Raw genomic sequence first — 26,602 nt, 5'->3', positions numbered from 1 at the left:
GTAGGTAACCAAAAGACCAGTCATACACATTAAATATGCCTTCAGAGAGCATAAGTCTTATCTAGGGACATCAAAACAGCTTACTTTGAGCCTCTTTGTGTGTAGTTATGAGCATATGCTACCACTACCATGCAACTTGGGCTAAAACCAGCTCCCACAGTTCTGGTGAACTTTGTATTAATTTTTTGGCTGAATGAGATATCTCAACCACAGAGGTATCAGATATTATATCTTCAACTTTCAATTATTATTAAAGACATAGAGTGTAAAGTTGTTTTGCACAATTGCAGCTGTGTTGATTCCAAATGATGTAATTGATCTCTATTGCAAAAGAAACACCTGCAAATTTGTATGTGGAAAAATGAAATATAAAGATGATTCATTCTTATAAAGCCTTTATTACATTTTCTGCTGTGATTTCTTTCTGTTTGCTGTGTGACAATGAAATCCTGTTCTGTCAAAACATTTATTCTTTACAACATGAAAAGTCCATTAATCTCATGCTCTAGGTAAAGATGGGGTTGAATTTAACATTGCTAGTTTGTCAATGGTGTACCCTTAAAATGTTAACATGCACTAAAAAAGCTGGGGCACTTGGGGCACTGATGCACTACGGAAAATAAGAAAATGCAATCAAAGTAAAATAAATGTATCTTCACCACCAATTCTAAGTCGTCATTGCAGTTAATTGAACGGAACAGTGCTTTCATGTGACAAATAAAGGATACATCAGGTGGCAGCTATCAAGCATTCCAAATTTTGTAGCTCTTATCTACAGGAGGCCCCAAGGCCACAGCTGGAGTTAAAGGGAATATTCTTAGTGAAGCTGCATGTACAGATTAATTGAAAGGCTTATCCTTCAAAGAATTGCCCATGACATCTATTCACTGCACATCTGAAGTGAATGAGATTTACCCAAAGATGGTGGGACAGGTAGAATTGATATAATGAACTGATGATATCCTGAGAGTAGAACAAGCAGGTTTTAGATCATACCATAGTATCTGTGATAAGTTCTGACACTCACCATCTACATCAAGAATGGCTTCCAGACTAGCCAGAGATAGATGCAGAAATCCTAGATTTTACTGCTGCATATAACACAAACTGGTCTACTATACAAACTGTCATTGATCCACAGCCATGACAATCCACTTTGGTAGGAGTATTGCTGAAAAGCCATCAGTTCCATATTTTGTTTGTTTGTTTTTATCTTCCAAATAAGCAGCACCTGGAAGTCCAAGAACAATGGTCTGCTTGAGGTCTCAGTTCTAGCACTGAAAATTTTCAACCTCTTTACAAGTGGCCTTCCCTACACTGCTGTAAGGAGTTTTAATTACACAGACAGCTGTTTGACAGGACAGAAGTAAGATTTCACTCATGTAGAAGAAGTCCTGATGCTGACATGAAGATGGCCCATTATTGTAAAGTGGCATAATATTTATTACTAAATATTACTTACTAAAATCTCACTGAAAATAAAGACAAGAAACAACCTGATCAGCAAACTTGCCTCTATATAAATCCATGGTACGCCGACATATTGAATACTGCGTGCAGAGCTGGTCACCCCATCTCAAAAAATCTATATTGGATTTAGGAAAGATACAGAGAAGGGCAACAGAAATGATTAGGGGTATGGAACAGCTTCCATATGAGGAGAGATTAAAAAAACTGGGACTTTTCAGCTTGGAAAACAGATGACTAAAGGAGGATATAATCGAGGTATATAAAATCATGAATGTTGTGGAAAAATTGAAAAAGGGAATGTTATTTAATCCTTCACGTAACACAAAAACTAGGGTAACCCAATGAAATTAATAGGCAGCAGATTCAAAACAAAAAAAAGTTTTCCTTCACAGTCAACCTGTGATATTATTTGCCAGGGGATGTTGTGAAGGCCAAAATTATAACAAGGTTCGCAAAAGAACTAGATAAGTTCATGGAAGAGAGGTCCAATGGCTTTTAGCCAGGATTGGCAGGAATGCAGCACCAGGCTCTGGGTGTCCCTAGCCTCTGATTGCCAGAAGCTGAGAGTGGATGATGGGATGGATCACTCAATGATTACCTGTTCTGTTCATTCCCACTGAAGCCCCTGGCATTGGCCACACTGCTGGAAGACAGGATAATGGGCTAGATGGACCACTGGTCTTACCCAGTATGGCCATTCTGATGTTCTTATATATAACCCAAATGTATCTGCCCCCACTGTAACAAACTAGACCCCACTTCCCTCCCAGAACTGGGATTGAACAGGGTCTCTCTCTCTCTCCACAGAGTTAATAACAAAGTAAGATTATACATTAAAATTTTAAACCTCACCAGCATCCATTAAGTGATTTGACAATAGATGTCAGAACATGTTAGCATTAGAGCTGAGTGAGTCTAATATTTTTTTTTCTTTCTTTTATATAGGAATTAGATACAGTGCTCCTGTCAGCTAATTTGTTAGTTATTATCTGAAGAATTTTCTCCCTAAAGCAAGACATGCCACATCTATCTCTGTTTAAAGATGTGTTTAATCCACTGAGCCATCATCTTTGCTCAAGACACTCTGTTTGGACTATTCCCCCAGTGGTTCTCAACCTTTCCAGATCACTGTACCCCTTTCGGGAGTCTAATTTGTATTGCATGCCCCAAGTTTCATCTCACTTAAAAACTACTTCCTTACAAAATCAGACAAAAAAAATTACAAAAGTGTCACAGCATTCTATTACTGAAATATTGCTCACTTTCTAATTTTTACTATTTAATTATAAAATAAGTCAATTGGATTATAAATATTGTACTTACATTTTAGTGTATAGTATATAGAGCAGCATAAACAAGTAATTGTCCCTATGAAATTTCAGTTTGCACTGACTTCAGTAGAAATTTTTACGCAGCCTGTTGTAAAGCTAGACGAATATCTAGATGAATTGATGTGCACTCTGGAAGATCTCTGTGTACATGAACCCCTGATTGAGAACCTCTGCACTGAGGAACCTCAAAATCTCCACTGGGTGGCCTAATTAATGTCAAGCACAAGTTTCAAACATAGCCAATGCCTATCTTGTGACAACCCCCTGGTTTTACTTTCCACACCATCTTTACGTAAAGCTTAATGACTTCAGAGGTACAGTGATCAGATGTGCTGCTCATGACTATATGTGGCGCCTTTGTGACTCCCTGCTTTGCTGTTGTGGCCATCTAGAAGATGTAGGCCATATACATGCAGGCTGCACCTATTGGCAAGAGTGGGCTGGTTCCCTCTTCCCTCAGCTACTGAATGGTTAAAACACTCAGACAGTTGAATGGAATATCCAGTGGGTATCCTAGAGGTGGCAGGCCCCAGTCATATCCTAGGAATATAGGCAGTGCAAATCTATCTTTCCCTATTTCTCTGCTGAGCACAAGAATGGAATAACAGAATTGGGCAGTAAATGTGTATGTAAACATGTTGCTTTCTATTGACTGTATAAAGCTGCAAACAAATATTTTGTAGCTGAGAGGGTTTTTTTATTGGCTTGTGCAATAGGGGTCTGTGTTTTTGGAGATGTAAGCCCAGATTTCTATTCCTGCCTCTGCAGGTGTTTGATTTATTGTGGAGAAGTGACAGCCTCTTCACATTTAAGTCTGACTGTGTGATTTTGCTCCCCTTATACCTAATACACAAGATTATGATACTTCTCTTACAAATTATTTAAAACCGCCATACTTAGGCCAGCTGTAAAATGAGGCTACTGATTCTTACTTTTGTAAAGCCCTTTGAGATCTCAAGATGAAATAGCTCTGTACAAAGCATTGTTTATCAGACACTTTTTAAAATATAGTCTAAGGCTAAGAGAGGTCAAGTGACGTAGCTGCTAGGTACTAGTAGATAGGTGTTTGCAGAATCAAGAGCTCTGAATGTTAGTCTAGTTTTACCAATATTTATAGTGAAAGGTAGGCTGGACTGCACATGCATGAATGGCTAGCTTAACTGTGTAGTGAATGTGAGTAATAGTATCTTATTAAGTGCAGAATGAATAAAAGAGAGGTTCGGGGAATCTCTCAGTGTGCATGTTTCAAGTTTCTATAATGCTCACTTTAGGGGGGAGGGATAGCTCAGTGGTTTGAGCATTGGCCTGCTAAACCCAGGGTTATAAGCTCAATCCTTGAGGGGACCATTTGGGAAGTGGGGATTGGTCCTGCTTTGAGCAGGGGGTTGGACTAGATGATCTCCTGAGGATTCTGTGAAGATCTAAAAAGTCTGCAAAAAGGTTTGTGCTGAGTTTCAGGTACATGGTTTGGTTGGTTCTTATTTAGTTTAAATGGGTTCACACATCCTTAGCTGTGATATGATTATCAAATAAATTATTTTGATAGTTTTGAACAACTGTGTTCATACACTTCGTGAGTAAGTGATTGCTAAAGTCAGTGATCAAAAATTCATATATTTTGCCTAATAATCCATATATAGACATTTATGTGGCCTGATTTACAGAAATACTGAGTTCTTTTGAATGTACTGGGATTTTCAGCGCCTTTGAAAATCAAGGTATCTGTGTAGAAGCCTAAGTATTCAGGTGTCTAGTGTTTAAGAAAATGTCCATGATTTCTAGCATAAAGCAGATGGTACCCTTATTATTATTTTTAGCAAGGCAGACTGACTGGACATCAGTAATATTTTAAGGATATAAACAACATGGATCTATCAGGAGAAGATATAGATTAAATTAGATAATCAGAAATGAGGTTTCATAATTAGTGAATAAAAGACTAGTACTGGACAAAACACCTATCACTCAGGAGTCAATTTTAATGTGAGGGTGAGGGTTTTCTAAAATGCTATATAAAGTATGTAAATACCTCATTATTCTTTGTTCAGTACAGGTACATCTTACGCGCAACATCTGGTGTTCACTCATGTATATTCACTTGGGATTAGGTGTATCTGAAGCACCAGCAGCCTAATTTTTCCTCAAATGCTAGGCACTGAGCTCAGGTACAATTAAATATTCAGCAGATATTCTATTGCTAGCTAGACTCATGTAGTAGTTATGAAAGATTAATTCAGTGCTAAATTCCTATTTAATGAGGGAGTTGAAGTAAGCAGCACAGTCTAAAATCTCAGACTTCAGGTTTAGAAGATTACATTTTTATTAGGCTTTGTAAAGGGCATGTATGATAAATGATCTCTGTAGAATTTATAACTTTTAAAATCACTCTCTTTCAGGATATCCTTCCAAATACATTAGCTACAGGTTTTGATACCAGTTGAGTTGAGGAGCTTTCTTTCTGCACAGCTATATCTCTAGAGAGGGATACTTGTAAGCAGGATCCCAGAATGTGTCAGCCTCCCTTCCTCACTATCTTTTGCATCCCTTTATCATAAGCCTCTGTCCCAAATCTGGACCTTAGCGTCCAAAATCTGGATGCTTAGCATGAACCTCCAAGCTTAATTACCAGCTTGGATCTTATCTCGCTGTCACCAATCAGGATTCTGAGTCCCTGATAAACTCTCTGGTCTCCCCAAACCTTTCCCTGGGGGACCCCCAAGACTCAGATGCCACGGAACCTCCACAAAGGGAAATACCCCACTTCTCTCCTGCTCTTACTTCCTCCCAGATTTTCCCACCCTGGAACCAGGAGATTTCTCTGCTTCAATCCCTGAAACACAAAACAGAGAGGACGATTACCTTCCCCCTCCTTCTTCTCCCCCTCCCAGTCTTTCCCTGAGAGAGACAGTACTCCTGGCACAGAGATTCCTATCCCCTTGCCTTAACTAGGAAAAGAAAATCCAACAAGTTTAAAAAGAAAGCTTATATAAAAAAAAAGAAAAGAAAAAGACATAAGAATATAAACTCTGTATCAAGATGACAATACAGGGCTATTGCTTATAAGAAAATATGAATAAACAGTCTGATTCAAAAAGATATCCAATTTAAAACATTCCAGCAACTCCACACATGTAAATACAAAATACAATATAAACCTATTGTTTTCCTGTTGTACTCACAACTTGGGAACAGAAGGGTAAGAAAGAAGCTTGGAGATAGAAAAAAAAACTCTTCCCTCATAGCCGAGAGAAAACAAAACAGAACAGAACAAAAACAAACACACCCAGAAGTTCCCTCCCTCACTTTGAAAAATCCGGTTTCCTGATTGGTCCTCTGGTCAGGTGTTTGGTTCCCTTTGTTAATCCTTTACAGGTAAAAGAAACATTAACCCTTAGCTATCTGTTTATGACACCCTTCCATCCTAACTTGCCTTTCATTTTGGATAAGGTTAATTTATGTTTGTGTTTGAGACCCCTCAGTATTTCTCTGGGAATTCAGGAGCAAACCAGATTCTCTAGGTTGATGTCTTAATGTTGAAATAAAGTGTCATCACAAGTGGTTAGCATAACATTACTCAATGGACAGTGGAAGATGTCTGGTTATATCTGTAAATGTTACCTGTTGGATGCTATGTGTAGTTTCCTACCATCTATTACACAACAGGTTGATCTACCAGAATGCTTTGGTGCAATACCACTAATGACATAATGAAGGAACACTGTACAATAAGATTTGGGGCTTGGTGTGACCTGTCAACTATTATTTGGGTTTAATTTTAATAATAATAGTAAAAGGGTGTTTTCCTTTAAAGTTAGAATTCCATTAATATGTTTTATTATAGCGCCACTCACTGGAAATTCAGTGTTAGATTGTGTTCTGGGGTACAATCTCATACAAGGAAGTAAGAATTCCCCTTATATCCCTAAGCAGACTACCTAGATCTTGGGTCCAAACTCTCAGGAATAGAGAGGGGGCTACAAGTTGGCTTACTCCTTCCTTGGACAGTAGGCAAGGCTAGTGTGGGGAAGGGTAGGGAAGGAGCGGAGTCCTGGTTCCATGTGTGTAACGGCTGGCTTGTGAAGCTCAGTCAGTGAAGGGAGTATTAATTATGTACACAAATGACTACTAGGATTTTTTTTAAAAACTCTGCTAAAAAGAAGTGTCGCTTGTGGTGTACTCCAGGCTGTGTTTTCTGATCCTCATATCAGTCAATGCTGTTGTTTGTCAGATCAGTTGCTTCCTCAAGGATGGAAAAACTGGAGGGTTGAAATTCAATAATCTTTTCTGGTTTGAAATACTAATTAACTGTTGAACACTCTATTGTCAGAAAGCCAGCAACTGCATTAGAGTTTTATACCCTTAGCAGCAGGCACAAGAGTTAGCTACAAAAGCAAGGCGATGAGAGAAAAAAGGAATTCTGCCTGAGACTAAGAAAATAAAAACTGTGGACTAAATATAAAATGTCTATGATGGACATGTTATATAATACTGTATCAGTAAAAACTGAAATTCATTTGGTCTGCCTACTGATCCAGAAAAAGCTAGGAATGCTGTGGAGTTCGTTCTCTAAGATCTCAGCTAAGTGGGTCCTCTTTGTATCATGAGATACCTGATACTGAGCAGTACCATTCCTGAGCTCTAAAGAGAGCTCCATTTAGCTCTCCTGCTAAGAAGGTATATGAAGTAACATAAAGTTTGTTTTTACTCAGGAGAAAAATTAAGTAAAGATATATGGATGTGGAGGTTCAGCTTAAGACTCCCAGATCCACTGGTAGGCATGATTAAATTATCCAGTGAGGTTGATCCAATTTAATTTGCCAGGGGATAATGTCAAAATGGAGTCTGTGTTTTGGAATAAATAGTAGAAGACAGGGATTTTTAAAAATAAGCAATTAAGAAATGATGTATATTACTAGATTTTTTATGCCATTGCACTATTTGAGATCAGCACCATTGTATGTGACCACCTTTTTACACTTTGTCCTTCATATGCAGTAGCTGTCAAAAGACGGATTTACAAACCGTGATAAGTAATGTGTAAGTAACCTTGTGAACACATTTACATCCATGCTCCCAAGTATTAGAAGATACATGCACAGTCCCCATATATATACACAAATCAGGGACAAGTAGTTGTTGCACATAGAATTTCTTTCATTTCATGTGGTAGTGCAAGAAAACTGCAACAAAAGTGATTTTCATGTGCAAAGGTGTATGTGACTACACAGAGTTTGAGTTTAGGATGGTTTGACAGGAAGGCCAAATCTAGACTCCAAAACCTCAGACAGTTCTGTCTTCTGTCTTTCAGGACTACAATGATGAAATCCGTCAGGAGCAGTTGAGAGAATTGTCGTACTTGAATGGTTCTGAAGATTCAGCACGTGGACGGGGCATTCGTGGAAGAGGAATCCGGGTAACACCTGCAGCTCCATCAAGGTACTTTGTTCTCTTATGCAGCCAGACTTTGAAAGCATGGCCTGTTGAAACACATATGATCCTTATAATCTGATTATTAACATGGTCAATAAGCCAAAATATGTTTCTCCTCAACACTGGTACATGGTTGTTTCAGTCCCAAGTCTATGACTCACAATTCACAGATGTTAGGGCCATAGTGCTGCCAGAGCCTTCCTGTGCCAGTGTAAATGGCTGTGGAAGAATCACCCAAGGTAAGGGATTTCTCCAATGGCAGAGTCAATTTCACCATTATAGGCAGCATGGCAGGAGCTAATTTAAGTCTTACTGAGTCACAACTAACGGATAATCATCTTGGGGTACTTGACAGCAGGTGTAACTCAGAGCAGCCTTATTAGAGTATGCAGCCTGCCCCAGACTGAGGAAACTGAAAGACTCTCTTTGCGCACGCGCATACACACACACATACACACACACACACTCTGCAGTGTGAGCTGTTTATCTAGATTGGAAGGTCTGAGCCATTATCACTGCAAATTCACTAATGGACGAAATGAATGCATTCTGTGCTACAGACATTGTTAATTCCATAAAGGATAACATTATTCAACAAATAACATATTATTTATTGTATATAGTATCAGTTCTAATTGGAGTAGTTAGAATGTGTGTCCTAAACACTGGCTTGCACAAGTATTACCTGATTATGATGTTTTAATATTTTCACTGTAACTATGTATCGCACTGACTTTGCTCACTATATGTTTTAACTTGTATTGCTTCTTAAGACTCACTTCCACTGTTAAGACCACAGGAAATTAGCCATCTAATGCAATAATTTAACCCAGGTTGACCCTGTGCCTACATAAATTCATTTCTGAATGGAGCTTAATATAGGTCTGTTTTTAATTAAAAAACAAGCAAGCAAGCAAAGAAACTTCAACCTCCGTCATCCACCATGTTGTGGACTTATCTTCATTATCCCATTAATTTGATTCATGTTGTCTATGTCCTTTGTTCTCCAAAGGTCCCCATACTGTTTGTTACTCTCCCTTCAGTTTATTAAGGGGAGGGATCACATTTAATTATCTATATTGTGAGGCACTTAGCACAATCTTACACATGATAAAATACTAAATAATATTGATTTTTTTCTCAAAGCGTTGTATTTGTTAAGGTCTGCCTCCTCCAGCTCATATTACTGCAGTTGGGATACTGTAACATTAGAGCAGACCTCTTCCTGGACTGTTCCAATATCCCTTCTCTGTCCTGTATTATATGGAACCAACACCATCATTTTTTCTGCAGATTTTTGCCCCTGCCAGAAATGTGGAATCAGCATATTAAGATCTTGTTTGTCATAGTATTCCTTTGATTTGACTAAGAGACGGTGGAAAGGACATGAATTCTCAGTTATTTTAGAGGATATTGTTAAACAGTTTAACTTGCAAAAATCACCTTTCTCCACTATTGCGATCTGGTGAGGTATTTTTCCAGGCTTTAAATATAGCTTAAAAGCCGACCATCCTGTCAATAATTTTTCAGAAATACAATAGTTACTATCTATGCAAGACTTTTTACACTGTTATTGCAAAGTCACACAAAGGAAACCAAAAGTTAACTACCAAACCCCATTCTCAGGGCAGTACTGACATAATTGATTCTGTTGATTCACAAACAAGGAAGTACATAACATAGGAACATAAGGAAAGCCATACTGGGTCAGACTAAAGTCCATCTAGCCCAGTATCCTGTCTACTGACAGTGGCCAATGCCAGGTGCCCCAGAGGGAGTGAACCTAGCAGGTAATGATCAAATTATCTCTCCCCTGCCATCCATTTCCACCCTCTGACAAACAAACAGAGTCTAGGGACACCATTCCTTACCCATCGTGGCTAATAGCCATTAATGGACTTAACCTCCATGAATTTAACCAGTTCTCTTTTAAACGCTGTTATAGTCCTAGCCTTCACAACCTCCGTAGGTAAGGAGTTCCACAAGTTGACTGTGGAAATAAAGCAGACCCATATTGGCTTTTACTTTATAAAATATGGAGGGGGAAAAATCAATGGCTGATAAATCAAAAAGGACTCTAACAGAAAGGGTAAGAACATTTTCAAACATCATCTTTTTTGCCTTCACCATGTCCTGTTTGTTGGTGTTGGCAACTTGTGTTCTTTGTCTTCCAAGCATACAGCCATAAGGAGATAAGAATGGCAATGGTCCATTTAGCTCAGCATCCTGTCTTCCGACAGTGACCTTGTTCATATCCTCCTTCAGTGTCTCAAACCACCTTTTTTCTGGTCGTCCTCATAGTAGTCATCCATGATTACTAGATTTTGTACTCTGACCAACATATTCAATGTCTCATCATCTCACATGACCCAACCATCTCAGGTGATACTCCCACAGCTTTTCCATGAAAATCTCATTTAAACGGTGTTAAGTAATTGTTCTTCTCTATTCCTCCTTGGCCAGAATTCCGGCCCATTCGTCATGGATGGCTTAATCATTTTCAAACTATGAAGAAAATATTGAAAACAATGAATTAAAATAAAAACATGAAAAACATTATAACATTTTGGGCAATATCCCTTCAGCAATAGAAACTAAAATACACAAATGGCAAATTTGAAATGTGGGGCCAGATCCTCAACTGTTACGAATTAGTGTCATTCTGTTGACTTCAGTGATACGCCCCATGACTTCGTTTAACAAATTTACATCCTACACGTGGCTCCTGTATTTTGTAAGGTATTTTTTTCAACAAATAACTCTAAAAATGTTGCAAATGAAATAGCTGGTCTTCAAGTTATTTGTCAAAGCATAGTGGACTGGAAAATGTAAAATCATTGCATAAAGGTCACACCTATTCAGAGTCTATAGTAACAGTAGCAGCAACTTGCACAAAAACAGGCTCACATGAGATGTAGACTTTTAGGATCACACATTCTTTGTCTACAGTTACACAGAGATCAAAGACAAAATTTTCAAATGTATATGTCTAGAGTTTGACACGTAAATCCATATTTAGGCTCAATATCATCCCCCACTGAAGTCAATGGAAAAGTCTCCATTGACATCATTGGAGCTGGGTCAGGCCTGTAGACACTTAAATAGTAATGGCATAATTTTTAGAGGTGCTGAGCACCTACCCCCCATTATTTTTCAAGTGTAGTCCTAACTATTATAATAATAATACTTTGCATTTGCAAAGAGCTTTTCATTGTTGAATGCATTAATTAACAGTATAAGAAGATCAAGAACAAATTGTGTCAAACCAAACTAATAGCTTTCTAAAGAAATGGTCTGAAGTAAAAAGGATGAAATTCAATAAGGACAAATGCAAAGTGCTCCACTTAGGATGGAGCAATCAGTAACACACATACAAAATGGGAAATGACTGCCTAGGAAGGAGTACTGCAGAAAGAGATCTGGGAGTCATGCTGGATCACTAGCTAAATATGAGTCAACAGTGTAACACCATTGCAAAAAAAGCAATCACATAGGGTGATCAGACAGCATGCGTGAAAAATTGGGACGGGGTGGGGGGTAATAGGAGCTTATATAAGAAAAAGACTCAAAAATCAGGACATCTGGTCACCCTACAAACACATTCTGGGATGCATTAGGAGTGTTATAAGCAAGACACAAGACATAAATCTTCTACTCTACTCCACGCTGAGAAGGCCTCAACTTAATTATTGTTTCCAGTTCTGGGTGCCACATTTCAGGTAACGTGGACAAACTGGAAGAAAGTCCAGAGGAGAGCAACAAAAATGATTGAAGGTCATGACCTGTGAGAGAAGCGACCTCTGAGAGAAGTTTGAAAAAATTGCATTAGTTTAATCTGGAGAGGAGAAGACTGAGAAGGCAAGTTTGGTGGAGAGTCGATGTCATGGTATAATTCCCAAATTTGAACCTTAGCGTCCAAAATATGGGTACCAGCATGAATCCTCTAAGCTTAATTACCAGCTTAGATCTGATAGACTTCCACCAATCAGGACTCTGAGTGCCCGATAAACTCTGGTCTCACCAAAACTTCCCTGGGGACCTCCCAATATCCAGACCCCCTGGATCTTAATACAAGGAAAGTAACTCTTTCCCTCCCTAGGTTACCCTGAAGAACTAGTAATTCAAACCCTTGAATCTAACACACAGAGGAATATCCCCCTCACCCTCCTCTCTCCCCTCACCCAGAGGCCAATACAATTCAAGCTCCGTGAATCTAACACAAAGAGGAAATTTATTCTCCCTTCTCCCCCACCAATTCCCTGGTGATACAGCTCAATACTCTTGATGCCTCAACTAGGAAAAAATCAAACAGGTCTAAAAAGCAAAACTTTTAATAAAAAGAAAGAAAAAAAGTAAAAGTTATCTCTGTAATCTAGATGGTAAATTCAAGGTTTTTTAGCTTATAGACAATAGAAACAAAGCTTTCTCCAGCGAAATACAATTAAGATACTTCAGCAAAATACCATTAAAACTCACCAGCGCAGATACACAGTTGCAAATACAGAAAACAATTAAAAGACTAAACTGTCTTTCTACTTTGTAACTACAAAATTGGAACAGAAGAATTAGAGAGCCTGTAGGTATGTATGGTCACTCTCAGAGCCTAAGAGAACAACCCAAAATCCAAAAACTCCACAAAACAAAGGCTTCCCTCCCTTGAGATTTGAAAGTATCTTGTTTTCTGATTGGTCCTCTGGTCAGGTGTTGTTTGTTAACCCTTTCCAGGTGAAAGAGACATTAACCCTTAGCTATCTGTTTATGACATGAGAGAAGCGACCTGTGAGAGAAGTTTGAAAAAATTGTGTTTGTTTAATCTGGAGAGGAGAAGACTGAGAAGGCAAGTTTGGTGGAGAGTTGAGGTTTCCCACACTCTACCACAAGCACATGGCTAGAGCAGACACATTTCAGGAGGGCACTAGCAAGTTGGGGATACGGTTGGTTAGATTCAGGTATGCATGCTGCAGTGTGGACACTGGAGCCCTGAGTTTGGGCCCAGGTTAGAAAATTGTTAACCCTAGGGTTGGCAACCAGTGTAGATGCTCTAGCTCTGGGTTCTCTAACCCAGGGACGACTGACTTGAGTCCCTCTAACTGTAGTCTTACACTGAAATGTAGACATACCCAATGTGGGTTAAGCCTCTCTTTGCCAAGTTTCTCAGCAGTAAAATGAGCATCATAATTATGGTCCACCACTGTAAAGTCCTTTGAGAGCTGCAAGTGAAAGGCCTCATTCTTCCCTCACACTATTTTACATCACTGCAACTCCACTGTATGGAATGAAATTACTTCTGATTTGCACCAGGGTACTCAAGAAGAGAATCAGGTTCAAAAGTTGCTAGGTCTGTGCAACCTATTACCTTTTCATGAAAACTACTGACATATTCCTTTTTGAGCCATTTTCAGATGTATCCTAAAAGCTCTTAGCAGTGTAACTCTCAGGTGCTGCTAAAACCTTGTGATATGTTAAACTGTGATAAGAGAATAAGAGCTTTTAAAAGTGGATAATAATTATGTCCTCACCTCAAGTACATATCTTTGTTTCTCTTAGAGGACGTGGGGGTGCGCTTCCTCCTCCCCAACCTGGGCGAGGTGCCCAAACACCTAGAGGAACACCAGTGACACGTGGAGCACTCCCAGTTCCTCCTATAGCTAGAGGCGTTCCGACCCCTCGAGCAAGGGGAACTCCAGCAGTCCCAGGCTACAGACCACCCCCTCCTCCGGCTCATGAGACCTATGAAGAATATGTAAGTAACTATATGTTTTGATAATTGATATGAACCAAACTGCTTTGGCAACTTACAGGTACCTCTGTATTTGAGGACACTGGGTAGTTCAATAAATGCCTATGCTGTGCCACATACCCTTCACTGGTAGTTATACACTGTGCATGAAAAACTGTGATTTAAGTGACTGGAATCATCTGATGATATCTTTTAATTTTACAAGTAGTAGCTATGGGTAGGAATAGACTGAGTTATCCCAATTATCTTTATATTTTCATGTGCATATGTCTTTGCAAAAGTTTAATATAAATGAATGGAGATGAGGAAAATCACACAAAGTTATTTCATCAATATTTTCTAAAAGACTGGGCTCATGTGTTATGAAGACTGTTATTCAGTTTTGTCTGAGCATTTAATTTGTGCTATGAGAAAGATGCATTCACTTGTCTAGTTGAGCTGCTTCTGCCTCCTTATAGGATGTTACGTATATAAAACGCTTAGGAATTCTTGACAAAAGGTGTTTTTTAAAATGTGTGGTGATTGTTATAGCATGCATAAAGCACTCTATATATGTATGCTGATTTCCGGAAATATAAAAAAGAAATCCAGTTGAAAACACATCTGGTCTAGTTTTCATAGATCTAAAAAAAGGTATCCTAAACTTTCAAAGTGGGCTTTTGAAATAACACAAGAAAGGTACATGCCTAACAAAAGAGCAATATATTTATTCCAAAAAGCATACAAAAGACAATACTTATTGTAGGTTAGTTCTTAAAAAATAGAAGGCTGTGCCTTTGTGGAAAAAATAGCAATTTTTTGTGTATACTTTTTATGCTTTGGATTACTGTTCTTTCATGTTATAGTTTATTGTTTTCTTTATTTGTATGCAAAATTAAGAGTGTCATGGGTACAAGGAGGACAAATGCAAATTCAAACAATCAAGAAAACTAAGGCCATAATACATTTTTAATAAGGTATTGAAAATAATTATGTTAGAAACATAAGCTCTTTCAAATGATCCTTGTTAATGTTACCTCCTGAAGCTATCACCATAACAACAAACATTCAAATAGAGGGAAAGTATTATCAAATATAATGTCTGACTTTTTAAAACTACAGTAATTAAAAATGTAATATTAACATTCCCTCCCCATCCAGTAGTCATAATATAGAACTATCAGTAGGTGAATCAATGAGAAAATAATTTACATACAATTTAGAAATTAGAAAATCTCTGAAATCAGAGGATGGAAATGTAGTAAAAGATACTCAATGTCAAAACAGTTTACCAGTATCTCATTCATTTTTAGAGTCCAGAAAAGCCACAGCCCCTTCAGTCAAGGTGGAAGACTATGATACTGATTACAAGTGAGACATGAGGATCAGTTCTTTGTGTGCCAGTACATATATATATTCCAGCTGGTGAGAGAACATCCAGTGTACACATTGGAGAATTTTCTAGTCTGCAGTATCTAATAGGGCAGTGCATATGCCCATCTTCTTCTCGTGCATTCTGGCTAGGGCATAAAGGACAGCATATGGGGTCTACAAAGAGAGGTAGTACCAAGTCAGAACAATTGCACTCTTTGAGTAGTACTTTCACTGGTCCTCCCTTTCCATCCAGCTCTCAGCTCTGGCTCCAAGTAGCTGCTTATTTGTGTCAACAGCCACACCTCTGGACACCATTTTGACTGTTGGGCTAAACCAGTTAGAAGTTGTGAGGGGAAATGTCTTTCCCCAGCATACTAAGTCTAGACTGAAGGGGAGGAAAGGCACCACAACAACAAACCGTGAAATATGTAAGGCTTGCAAGGCACAGCAGACGACAAAGGCTATCCACTGCAGCTAATGAAGTTGCCAATTGTTGCAAACTTTTTTCCCACTGGTCTTCAACTGCAGCAACTGGGAGTGTCAGATTGCATCTGAGCAATGGTCTTCACATTTAAAAATCTTCACACACAGGCATTCATGCATCATTAAATAAGAAAGTCCTGTGACAATGGGCAAATGGTGAAGTGACAGTGTAGCCTATGTGACATCTGTTCATGACCTTTCTCGTCGCAGATCAGACTATGCAGCCACAAGAACACAGGAGATGCCATGATGTCATTGTTGGATATGACAGATAGCCATGCCCTCTGATGCAAGTGCGATTCTGACTCATGACACTGGGTCTTATGGCAGCGTGCAAGTTCATCAGCCCACAGGCAAGGCTCCACTTGCAGCTCTTCAGGCCTGGCTGTTGTTAGTCTACTGCCCAGGCAAACACCACCTGGATAAGTTGGCGGTCTCCTTCTGGCAGTCTTCCAGTCACTGGACTGGTGGAAGGACCAAAGCAATGTGTGGAAAAAGAGACCCACACAGTCTCAATTCACCCTCAAGGACCATTATCACAGAGGCTTCCACCTTCAGTGGGCGGCCAATATAAGCAATCTCACAGAGCAAGTCTTAGGGTCTATAATGCAGAGGGCTTTGAAAACCAGTGTTCTAGAACTCAGGGTTGTACACGAGGTATGTGTTGCCTTTCTTCTGGACATTTGCAATCAGACAATCCTGGCCACGTCAGACAATATGATGGCTGTCTTATACCTGAACACCTAAGGTGGGAGGGGGCTAGAGGTGAGGACAGATTGCTATCATTGTGTCAAAAGGTCATCTAGCTATGGTACTTTGCCATAGAACACAGCATTATCCTGACAGAGGTCCATCTCCCATCTTCAATCTGTCATTTTGTCATTTTTCCCATATTCAGGTATGATTGGGGCAATTAATTTAAGTTGCCGTGATCAGAGTACCAGATCAGCTGCTGTTGCCCAGCACTCTGTCCCAACCTCTTACAACATTTGTCTTAATGTGACCTAGTACGAGATGGCAAATAAAAATGAGCTCTTTGTTCAGCATCACCTTTACTGATGAAGCTTGTGAGAGAGGATTGCATTCCTGTCATTTTTTCATTGTCAGTTAAGATTGCTTGGTTGAACCTTCAGTTTTTATCATCTGCCTGAAATATAGTGGTAAAATTAATAATCTTACAATATTTAAAAACTAAGGTGAGACTTTTGGAGGCTACTCATAGTTGGCTACAGGTCACATTGTGAAAGGCATTTGACCGTGGAGCTGCCTTTTTCCTCCCCTGACTCAGAAGTCATATAGGAGCTGTGGTATTAGTTGTCTTTCACTCAGCAGATGATGGTTGTTCTTCCTTTTGTTTTGTGAAGAGCTATGATCAATTTCTGACTAAAATCTAGAATGAGATTAGATCTGCTTCATCACTCCCCCATCTTCCCCCCCCCCCCACAAAAAGCTAGCAGCATTGGCCAATTTCAGTTTCAAAGCTAAATAAATCCATGGTTTAAATTTATCTTAATATATCCAAGTTTGATTTGAATTTCCACTCTTGGACTAAACAGGGAGGAGTCTGCAATATGTTGGACCAGATCCAGTGCCCATCGAAACCAGTGGAAATCTTTCCACTAACTTCAGTGTATTTTGGATCACGTCCTTAATGCACCATTTCAGCTGAAATGAAAGCACAAAATTAATTTACTCTACTAAGTTTCCACTCTAATTAAAGATCAGATGGTAGCACATCAGACTCCCCTGTAAAATGTTCTCTTGTCCAAACAATAAATATGTCTCATGTAAGGTTCTTTCCACACACCCAACAAATGGTTGAAAGCAATTTATTCTTTAGCATGATCACCTAGTTAAGCTTCATCTGGTGCAGACATGTCCTAGGTGTCAATATTTTTTTCTTTCCTTTTATCTTTAGAACTAAGTAAATATATCTCTTGATAACTACAAAAGATATAGCTTGTTTATCTTTTGGAATGAGTGCAAAAGAATGCTTTTCAGAAAGTCCCTATAAAGAACCACAGGGAATGAGATTGATTGTGCTTTTAATGTCATGCTGTTCTTCCACTGTGATGCACATTTCAAGCTATTTAAAATGAAAGAAAGCAAATGTCACATTCAACTATTTACTCTAGGCTTTAATGGTTAATTATGTATTTCAATAGTTTTCAAACAAACTGGAACAAATATGCTACTGTTTATTCACTAGCAGCACAAGCAATGAATAGCCTAACAATAGAGGACACATCGTCACCTTTTAACATTATTTTAAAAGAACAGCTAATATTCTTATGTGACTATGATTCCCAAACTGTGCTTGTGGAGGCTTTTGCTTAATATTTAAGCTAAAGCCTTTATGGTTTTGAAATCATTGTATTTGCCACAAGCTAGGGTGTGGATAGAAACTGAGTATAAAGACCTTTACTTCATTAAATATTTGTATCCAATTCAGTGCCTTAACTGATGCATTAAATGGAGATATTGATGCCTGATCTTGCCTACTTTTGAAGTAATTTGCAACATTCCCAATGGATTTTGATGGGAAGTGGGGTCAGTTCAGGAGAAATATTTTTCAAGTCAAATACATTTAAAAGAATGAAAAAGATTGAACACAATTATATACAAATATGAACTTATTTTACAATTGTAGACTATCGCTTTCATAGTCCATTTGTTTCTGTGTCCATTCTGGCTGTTAAAAATGATGATAAATTTACTGAGACCAAAGATTACCTGCATAAACTGAAATTTTATACAAGGGAATCTGCATGGCTAACTACCATATTGATTAAATATGATAGATTAGCTATTATTCTCAAAGCACTTAAAGAGCTAAGCTATGTTAGACTAATATCTGCTGTGACTTGAAAAATCAAATTGTATTTTTACTGTAATAGCCATAAATGGTGTGATTATTATATTATCAGGAAGACTATGTGTTGGACTTCAGAAGAACATTATGAATGATAGTTTCATGGAGGTAAAGAGATCAAACTAAATTCTTTTATTAGTTATATTCACACAAGTGTAACCGAAAGAAGAATTTGGCTGACAGATGTAACAGATAGATTCACTTCACACAAACAAACACACACATAAAAATAGAATTAAGAAAAAAAGGAAATGTGCAGGCCAGCAGTGAGCCATCAATGTCTAAGTACCTGTAGTATTAAAGGTTTCATACTGAACTGTGTAATGTCCTGGTTGGGTTGAGATTCCAATTTTCTTATCACACAGAATAATGCCTGTTAGGAGCTTTCCTAACCCCTCCTGTGGTTCTTCTCATGCAGACAGAAAGCAGAAGACCAGAAGCCCAAAGTGCAGGCAATGTGATGTTTATTGGGGTTAGTTCCAAACAAGCCGTAGCTCTGACATTGCAGAGTCTTTTCCCAGTGTTCCTGGTCTCTATACCCACCTCCTTCTTAGTGCGGCCAGGTATACCTACAGTGCATGTCCCTGGTCACTTACAACTTATGGTCGTATTCTATTTTGGAGGGTCGTGAGTCTGGGGGCTTGGTACCTCCTCTTTTGTGGGGAGGGGTAAGGAGTGATGATGTGTTCTGGCCAAGGCCAGAGTTTTCTTTGGCATTTTGTGTTCCATATACCTTCCTCTCTATTCCTCCTTGCCCCTCCTAATTGGTTGCTTGACCTGGGTTTGAGTGAGGAGTCAGGCAGCCTTCCAGTGTATGCTTGTATATTATACTCCTACCATACCCAGTAACACTTTAGCTCTATTTCTTATCTCATTTCACCCCGCCTGCTTGTGTGCATATGTAATACACTCTGTCTTTGATCTTTGTTCACGCATAGTAAGGATAGTAGAGTATCAAAAGTCAAACCTCAAATTCTGTCCCAGGCTAACAAACAAGCCTATATGCTAACAATACAAGCCCATGGGACTGCTCATGGAATAAGGTATCAATTAATTTGAGTACAGACTCCTGAATCTCCACATTCATGAAATAGTCACAGCCTTAGCATCCTTTTTAAAATAGACCTTGTTCAGTGAACTTCTTCGTTTAAGACTAATTATTATTTGTAGTTCGTAAGCAAAACTTCAATCACAAAATTATATAATAGTCTTATGTCTACATCCCTGCTACAAGAACTCAAATATATTTTTGAAAGTGAAATCCTAACTATTTCCACCCATAAATGAACGAATACCCTTCCTGACTGAGACATTAGATGCCAAATTTCTAGCTCAAGGATTTCATTTTTATCCCTGCCAGGCATAATTTAAAAGAAAATGCTGATACAGCCTTATAGGGGTAATAATGCCAATACAGCAACAGCATAATAAATATTCATATTCTTGTATATAGATCTATATGAAGGGCAGCTCTGAATAGAATATTTGGCTTTCACTTAGTCCTGTATAAAAACACACATATTGTACATCTACATAACATAATATACCATTTGTTGACCAAACACAATCCAACTAGCTAATAAGGGTGTTATGAACAAAAATAGTTTTCCAATATCCATTAGTTGTCAAACAACTGATCACTTAGCAATTTGCCAGATAATAAGTAGTCTGTATACAAAGCTATTTTTTGGCTACTAATTCGCAAAACACTATCACGGCTTTGTCTCAAGCCAGTTTTCTGCTTTTTGTGATAGGGTTACTTGCGAAAGCTTGGATGGTCCAGAAATGAGGATGTTCATTTCAAACTTTATCTGAACTTTGTTCAAGAAATAAAATGTTAAGGCTACTGTGAACAGGCTTTCTTTGGAGAGTTCCATTTGTACATGATTTCAGTAGGGATGAGAAAATATCACAAATAATGTTTCTTATAACATTTTGAATTTTTTCATTTGGTTCTAGATCATGCTGAGGCACTAAAAAATGTTAACATAATTTTGGACTATAAGAATTTAAGGGTTATCCAGGTTAATGAGACCAAAAAGGACACAGACACACACACGGTAGAACCTCATTAATCTGCAATAATGAAGGAAACCCAGTGTAGATTGCTGATGCTTGCAGACTATGGATACTCCCAGACTAGTGGGTACCAGCATCACCAGACAGTTAGGCACCCCCAGGTTATTACAGAGAGCCAGGGAAGCGACTAGACCCATCACTAAAGCTTGACATCACTCACACCAATCCTGATACCACCACATCAACAGAATCTTATTGGTGTGTGCTTCAGTGAACTGCAAATCAAACATCCATGTTCAGAGCAGGTTTGAAGTACATTAAATTGCAGTTTAAGTGAGGTTCTAGTATATAATACAACCACATTGCTGATTATATAAGCACACACATTTCTTCCTTACACATATAGTTAATGGAGTATTACTGCTCTATGCGTTGTTTACTTATGAATAATATTTACTACAGATTAATACTACACTATACAACATAAATTATAATTCAGGAATCCTATTGATTTAGAGCATTTATGGACTGTTCAAAAGAGTATTGTAGGTATATAGAAATCTAAGAAGAACTGGATGTTTTAAACATAAAAGGTTGTTTCCTTTTACAGAAGGTCTTTATCACTTATGGATCATATATCTTTGGCACTCAGTTTTGTTCATGATTTGTTATCATCTAGCAACTTTGGAAAAGCTTCTTATGGAACAAACCCCATTTTAACCAATTACCAGTATATATATTGAAGGCAAAGTTGTTACAGAATGCACATTTACTTCATTGTTTGATGAAAGAAAGTGCTGACAGGCCTTTTAGCCAATTGCCTCTAAAAATGAACGTAATGATCACTCAGGCTAATCAAAAGAGAGGAAATAATATTTGGTCCAATAAAAGGCCTGGTAAGTATAGCATTTTTTCTGTAGTCAGTTTCCTCCCTGAGTGTATGTAATTCATTTGCAGCGGGGGGTTTCAGTTGCATTTAATAGATAGCCTTGCACTTAGAAAGATGGGTTATAGTGTGTTACTACTGTGGTTGCAGAAATCCCATTGTCTGTGCTAACAGTGTGCTAAAAAAATTTTGGCATACAAAACAAGCTGAAAAATCTAATATTGTCTGAATTTTCACACACACACACCACCTCTCCCCCAAACACACACATACATAACAACGTTTATGTGGGTCGAGATTTCAGAATACATCCATATATATTGACATAGATGTATGCGCACCTGTCTGTCTTATCTATGTCATATGTATGCTCTGATCCTGCCAGCTAATCCATTTGGGAAGACCCTTATGCCTGCTGGAGCCCCACTGAAGTTAATGAGGTATTATATGAGCACAGGGGTATGCTTGCAGGTTCAAGACTATAGTGTCTGTCTGTGTCCGTATGGAAAAAAGTAGAAATGTACAGTGTTGGAGACAAAATGTCTTTAAAGGAATAAAAGGTTTCATCCAGACAAGTTTATTGGCTCTCCTTTTCAGCTTTTTGGCAGTTATTTATATTTTCTGTGTATCATCCTTGTACCAATGATATTGATGCATGTTGTCATTTTCTGAGGATTCTGAAAATGCTTGGTCCTTTACAAATAGAGAGAGAGAACAACTGCTTGATTAAACTAGATTAGATAATCTCGATTATGCATGTCCCATATGCTCAGGTACAGAGGGAACTAATATTCTTGTTTAAATGGTTGAACTGCCCTGCCATTCTCCTGTGATTAGGTTTGATGGGTTGAAACAGATTATTTTAATTTCAAGCCCCACCTGCCTTTTTAATTGAAAGGTAGGCCTGTGATTCAGCACACTGTTAAACTGAGCATAGCTCCAGGTGGATACCAACAAAAAAATCTGTTTTTCAAATGGAACCATTAAGTGGTAGTTGCCAGAGGCCCTGTGAAGGGTGAGAATCTTGCTAAATGATTAATGAGCTCAGCTCCTAATATTTGTGCATGAGTCCCATGTTACTAACACTTTAGAAAGCTACCTACTTTTGCTGGTACTGTCTAATTTTACTCACTCGTATAGAGTAGCACTAGTATTGTATATTTTAGACAGGAGCAATGGGATGAAATTAAGACTGAGTATTTAGGATAAATATAATGATAACTTTGAAAGAGAATGGTAGATGTCCCATCACTTGGGGCTTTTAAAACTAGACTGCAAACCACTAGAAAATGTTCAGGAGCAATCCTGCATTTGCAGGGAGAAGGACTGTATGATGTGGTAGGTCTTTTTAAGCTTTAACTTCCATAGTTCTATCAATCTTTGTTGCTTGTATTAAAGTATGTGTGTCATTCCGGGAAATGTTATAAACCCAATGCCAGATAACTAGTTTCATATGGTTCTCAAGTATGTTCATTTCTGAAATAATTTGAGCTGTTATATTTTACAAGGGCTTCAGATTTAGTGTATCTTTTAGAATTGCAGTAAAAATGTTGTGAAAATTGATCTTGTTATAAAACTTAGTACCTCAGATTTGACCTGAAGGTCTCTTAGCGACATGAGTAATCAGTAAAAGAGGAGGATTCAGGGTAATGGCTCTGAGGCAATAAAATGGAAGATTGAAGAGGAAAAATATTCTTCCTCCACACAGAATTTCTTTCAGCTAATGAGAAGATGGTTGTCCAGTATTTCAGTAGATTCTACTGTCACTATGGCTGCTATTGCTGAGACATGACTAATATTTTAAAATACATAACATTTTGATGATAATTCTGTTACTTTTGTAAGTGAATGTAGTCAGATGAATAGTGCCATACTGACCTCCCTGGAAAACAGTTTTCTCTATATCCCCCAGAAGAGGTACAGCAAAAACAATTTCATTTTATTATTACTAATGTCTGGGCCCAATCCTGAAAGGTACCGAACACTGAAATAAATGAGTGAGGACATTCATCAGTCATAGCATTGGACCTATTTTCCCAATAATATTCTTCAGTGACAATCTTTAATCTTTGTATTCATTCAGTCTTTGAACTCTTCTAGAATGGCCAATAAGGGTCTGTGATGAGAACATTTGTCCATTAGGAAATCAGCTAATTCTCACAAAATGGCTATCAAATGTTAATGATATGACCATAGGTGACACTAGTACCTTGAAGTGAAAGGTTCCATATCAAATTCTCACTCCTCTCAACTTTCTAGTCTCTGATCCTTGTGTTTTAGGACTTGCCTACACAGGAACATCCAGTAAAATTCATCTGAATTAACTAAAGGTGTGAATTTGAAGTGGATTAATTAAACTGCATTAAATCTCTGTGGGGATACTGTAATTCATAATTAAAGTGGATTTAATTTGGTTTATCTTAATTTACTTTGGAAGTAAATTAAACTAAACTGAATTAAAGCCACTTTAATTCTGAATGAGGGTGTTCACACACATACATCTTCTTCTACTTCAGAGTTCCAAACTTTATACTGTATACTGAAGACATTTTTCTTAGAGATCAAATATGGGACCATTATTTTTGGTAAATATATACATTTGTTCATTTATGTAGACATTTATAAATCAGAATTGTAATAGCATTATAAGTAACTAAGAAACTTACTTAATGGATGATTCTGTTTTTTCTAAAAAAAAAAAAATTCTTTTAAAGTTTTATTTAATTTGCTCCTTATGATCTTCATCTTAATGTGACTGTGCCTAGTTTTCTTCCTTGTATTTTTGGAAACATCACTGAACACTTCTAAGAATAGGGTATTATACTTCTGAAGACTAAGCTTATGTCTCTGTATAAGAGACAAATATATTTTAGATCATATAAGTCAACTGCATATATTGAAAATAAATGGTTAGACCCCAGTCCTGCGCTGTGTGGACACAGTTGGATTGCTACATATATATAAAGCCCTACTGACTTCAGCGGGACTCCGTGAGGGTGCAGCTGCCCACTCAAATGCTAGATAATGTAGGATTGTGGCTGTGATGGGAGAATGAAGGATTTAAAGAAAAGGAAAATATTTAGAAATCAAAGTCATCTTCTCTTTTGTACCAATTGTGTTACAATGTGTTGAAATTAATTAACATCTGGTCAAATCTGCTGCCCACATGTATGATAATAATATATACTCAATATAAAACATTCTCAAAATTATGCATTTTTGTTAATTGCATATGTAGGTGGGTTAAAATTATTTGGAGACCCCAGTATATTTGCAGAGTCTTAAGTGTCTATAGAAGTTTATAATGTTGTTTTGATTTAGTGTGGTGACTAGAGAAAACTGGAAAATAAAGACTCTAAAATGGAATATTAATATGGTAGTCTGAAAAACAGTATTTCTGAGTACACGTAATAAGATTACTTACAACTAATCACATAATAATACAGATGTAATTTGGCAGAGTCTGCCGAGCTGATTAGAAGACAGCCACTGGTAGCTTATCAGAAAGCTAGACCTTAGGAAGATAATAATGATAGTAACCCAATAATCTACATCCTGTATATAGTTAAAATGTATCTAGGTTCTTTGAAATCAGAAGTCCTAATGTAAGGCAAAAGGGATGCCCACCTGAAATTATTATTGTGTGGTCTAGACAAAGTATGGGAGACTAAAGGGGCCTAGGCTTCAATGCAGGTTAACCCCCTCCCAAATCATAGCCTCAGATTATTTATGGTGAAAAAATAATTGAAACAAAGCATTTCTGAAAACTAGATGCTGCATCTCAATCTACCAGTCTGGGGGAGGGAGGATTACAGACTGCAACCATTTCACAGTTAATCTATTTCTGCTCAACAATCTTTTGCACTTTCTTCTATGCCACCTTCTGCACAAGTAACACCTTCTCGGAGTTGGTTTATAAAACCACTACCAGTTCTCCATTCGGAATCATTTCTGCTGGGTTGCTTATAAGAAATTAGCCAGCTGGAAAAAGGAGTCAATAAGGGATCAAGTGTGTGTGTGCGCGCACACATGCACACAATATATTTATATGAACATACACAATAAAACAGTAAGATATATATTTAACTATGCCAATTGTCTTAGATCATGGTAATATCAGAAGTAATGAAACCAATCACCACCTTCAATCTACAGATTATTTGTGTGCAAAAATTTCATTGGACGTAATGACTCAGTGATATCAGGGCATCTGCACAGATGGGAAATTACTTGGCCCAGCTGTCACAGTTCTTCAAAGGTTGATTCAACACCCATATAATTCAATACAAACTCCCCAAGAACAACCCACACACAAATCAATACAACCAGCACACACAGTAACCCCAAATACACAATAATCCTCACCACAGCATACTTGTCTTATTCACACCCACACAAATCAACACAAATCTCACACTCCAACACACACACTCCCAACCATCCTTCATACTTGTCATAAAACCATTAATTAGTATTTTATACAAAACAGAACAAACAGGCAGCGTGCAATATTTTGCTTTTTTGTTATATTTATCCCCCTGCACCCTTTGTATGTATGTATGTACCTCTGTTTTGGATGGTACTGTAATATAAATAATGGTGAAGGTTACCCACATGATTCTCTACTGTAGTTAATAAGAAATGTATGGCTAAATGCATTTACGTATCTGCAAATATTTAGGTATATGTGTTCAAAGAAACATGGTGGTCTATATTCATCTCACTTCACATTCACTTAAATAGAGCCATACTAGGGAGGAATTGGCCAAATGTCAAGGATTTTAAATTGCCATTACAAATAATTGTTGTGTGTCTTGTGAATAAAGTTCAAATTAATTATTTCCTTTCTATCTAAAGCATGTTTACAAATAGTAAGCTATGAATGTGGCTAAAATCATGGCTCAGAAACAGCATTTTATGTAAAATCTTGTTAATATAGATCTTAAACATAAAAAGTATTCAATTTTCATATATTTCATACAATGAATGTAATCAATAAAATGGATTACAAAAGCCGC

General features: G+C 37.7%; 1 protein-coding gene across 3 annotated transcripts in view; it reads left to right on the top strand.

Moving 5' to 3' along the window:
• KHDRBS2 (KH RNA binding domain containing, signal transduction associated 2) overlaps positions 1-26,602 on the top strand; it is a 679,144-nt gene that overhangs the window by 370,936 nt on the left and 281,606 nt on the right. For all 3 annotated transcript variants that reach the window (XR_012655496.1, XR_012655495.1, XM_075063736.1), the window contains 2 exons: positions 8,110-8,237; positions 13,779-13,974. Coding sequence is in view for 1 of the 3 variants with exons in the window: in XM_075063736.1 (XP_074919837.1) it covers positions 8,110-8,237; positions 13,779-13,974 (324 nt within the window). In the remaining 2 variants the exon portion in view is untranslated. The remainder of the gene's footprint in view (positions 1-8,109; positions 8,238-13,778; positions 13,975-26,602) is intronic.

This window comes from Chelonoidis abingdonii, chromosome 3, assembly GCF_003597395.2.
Source record: "Chelonoidis abingdonii isolate Lonesome George chromosome 3, CheloAbing_2.0, whole genome shotgun sequence".
Lineage (NCBI taxonomy): Eukaryota > Metazoa > Chordata > Testudines > Testudinidae > Chelonoidis > Chelonoidis abingdonii.
This window is presented reverse-complemented; position numbering and strand designations above follow the sequence as displayed.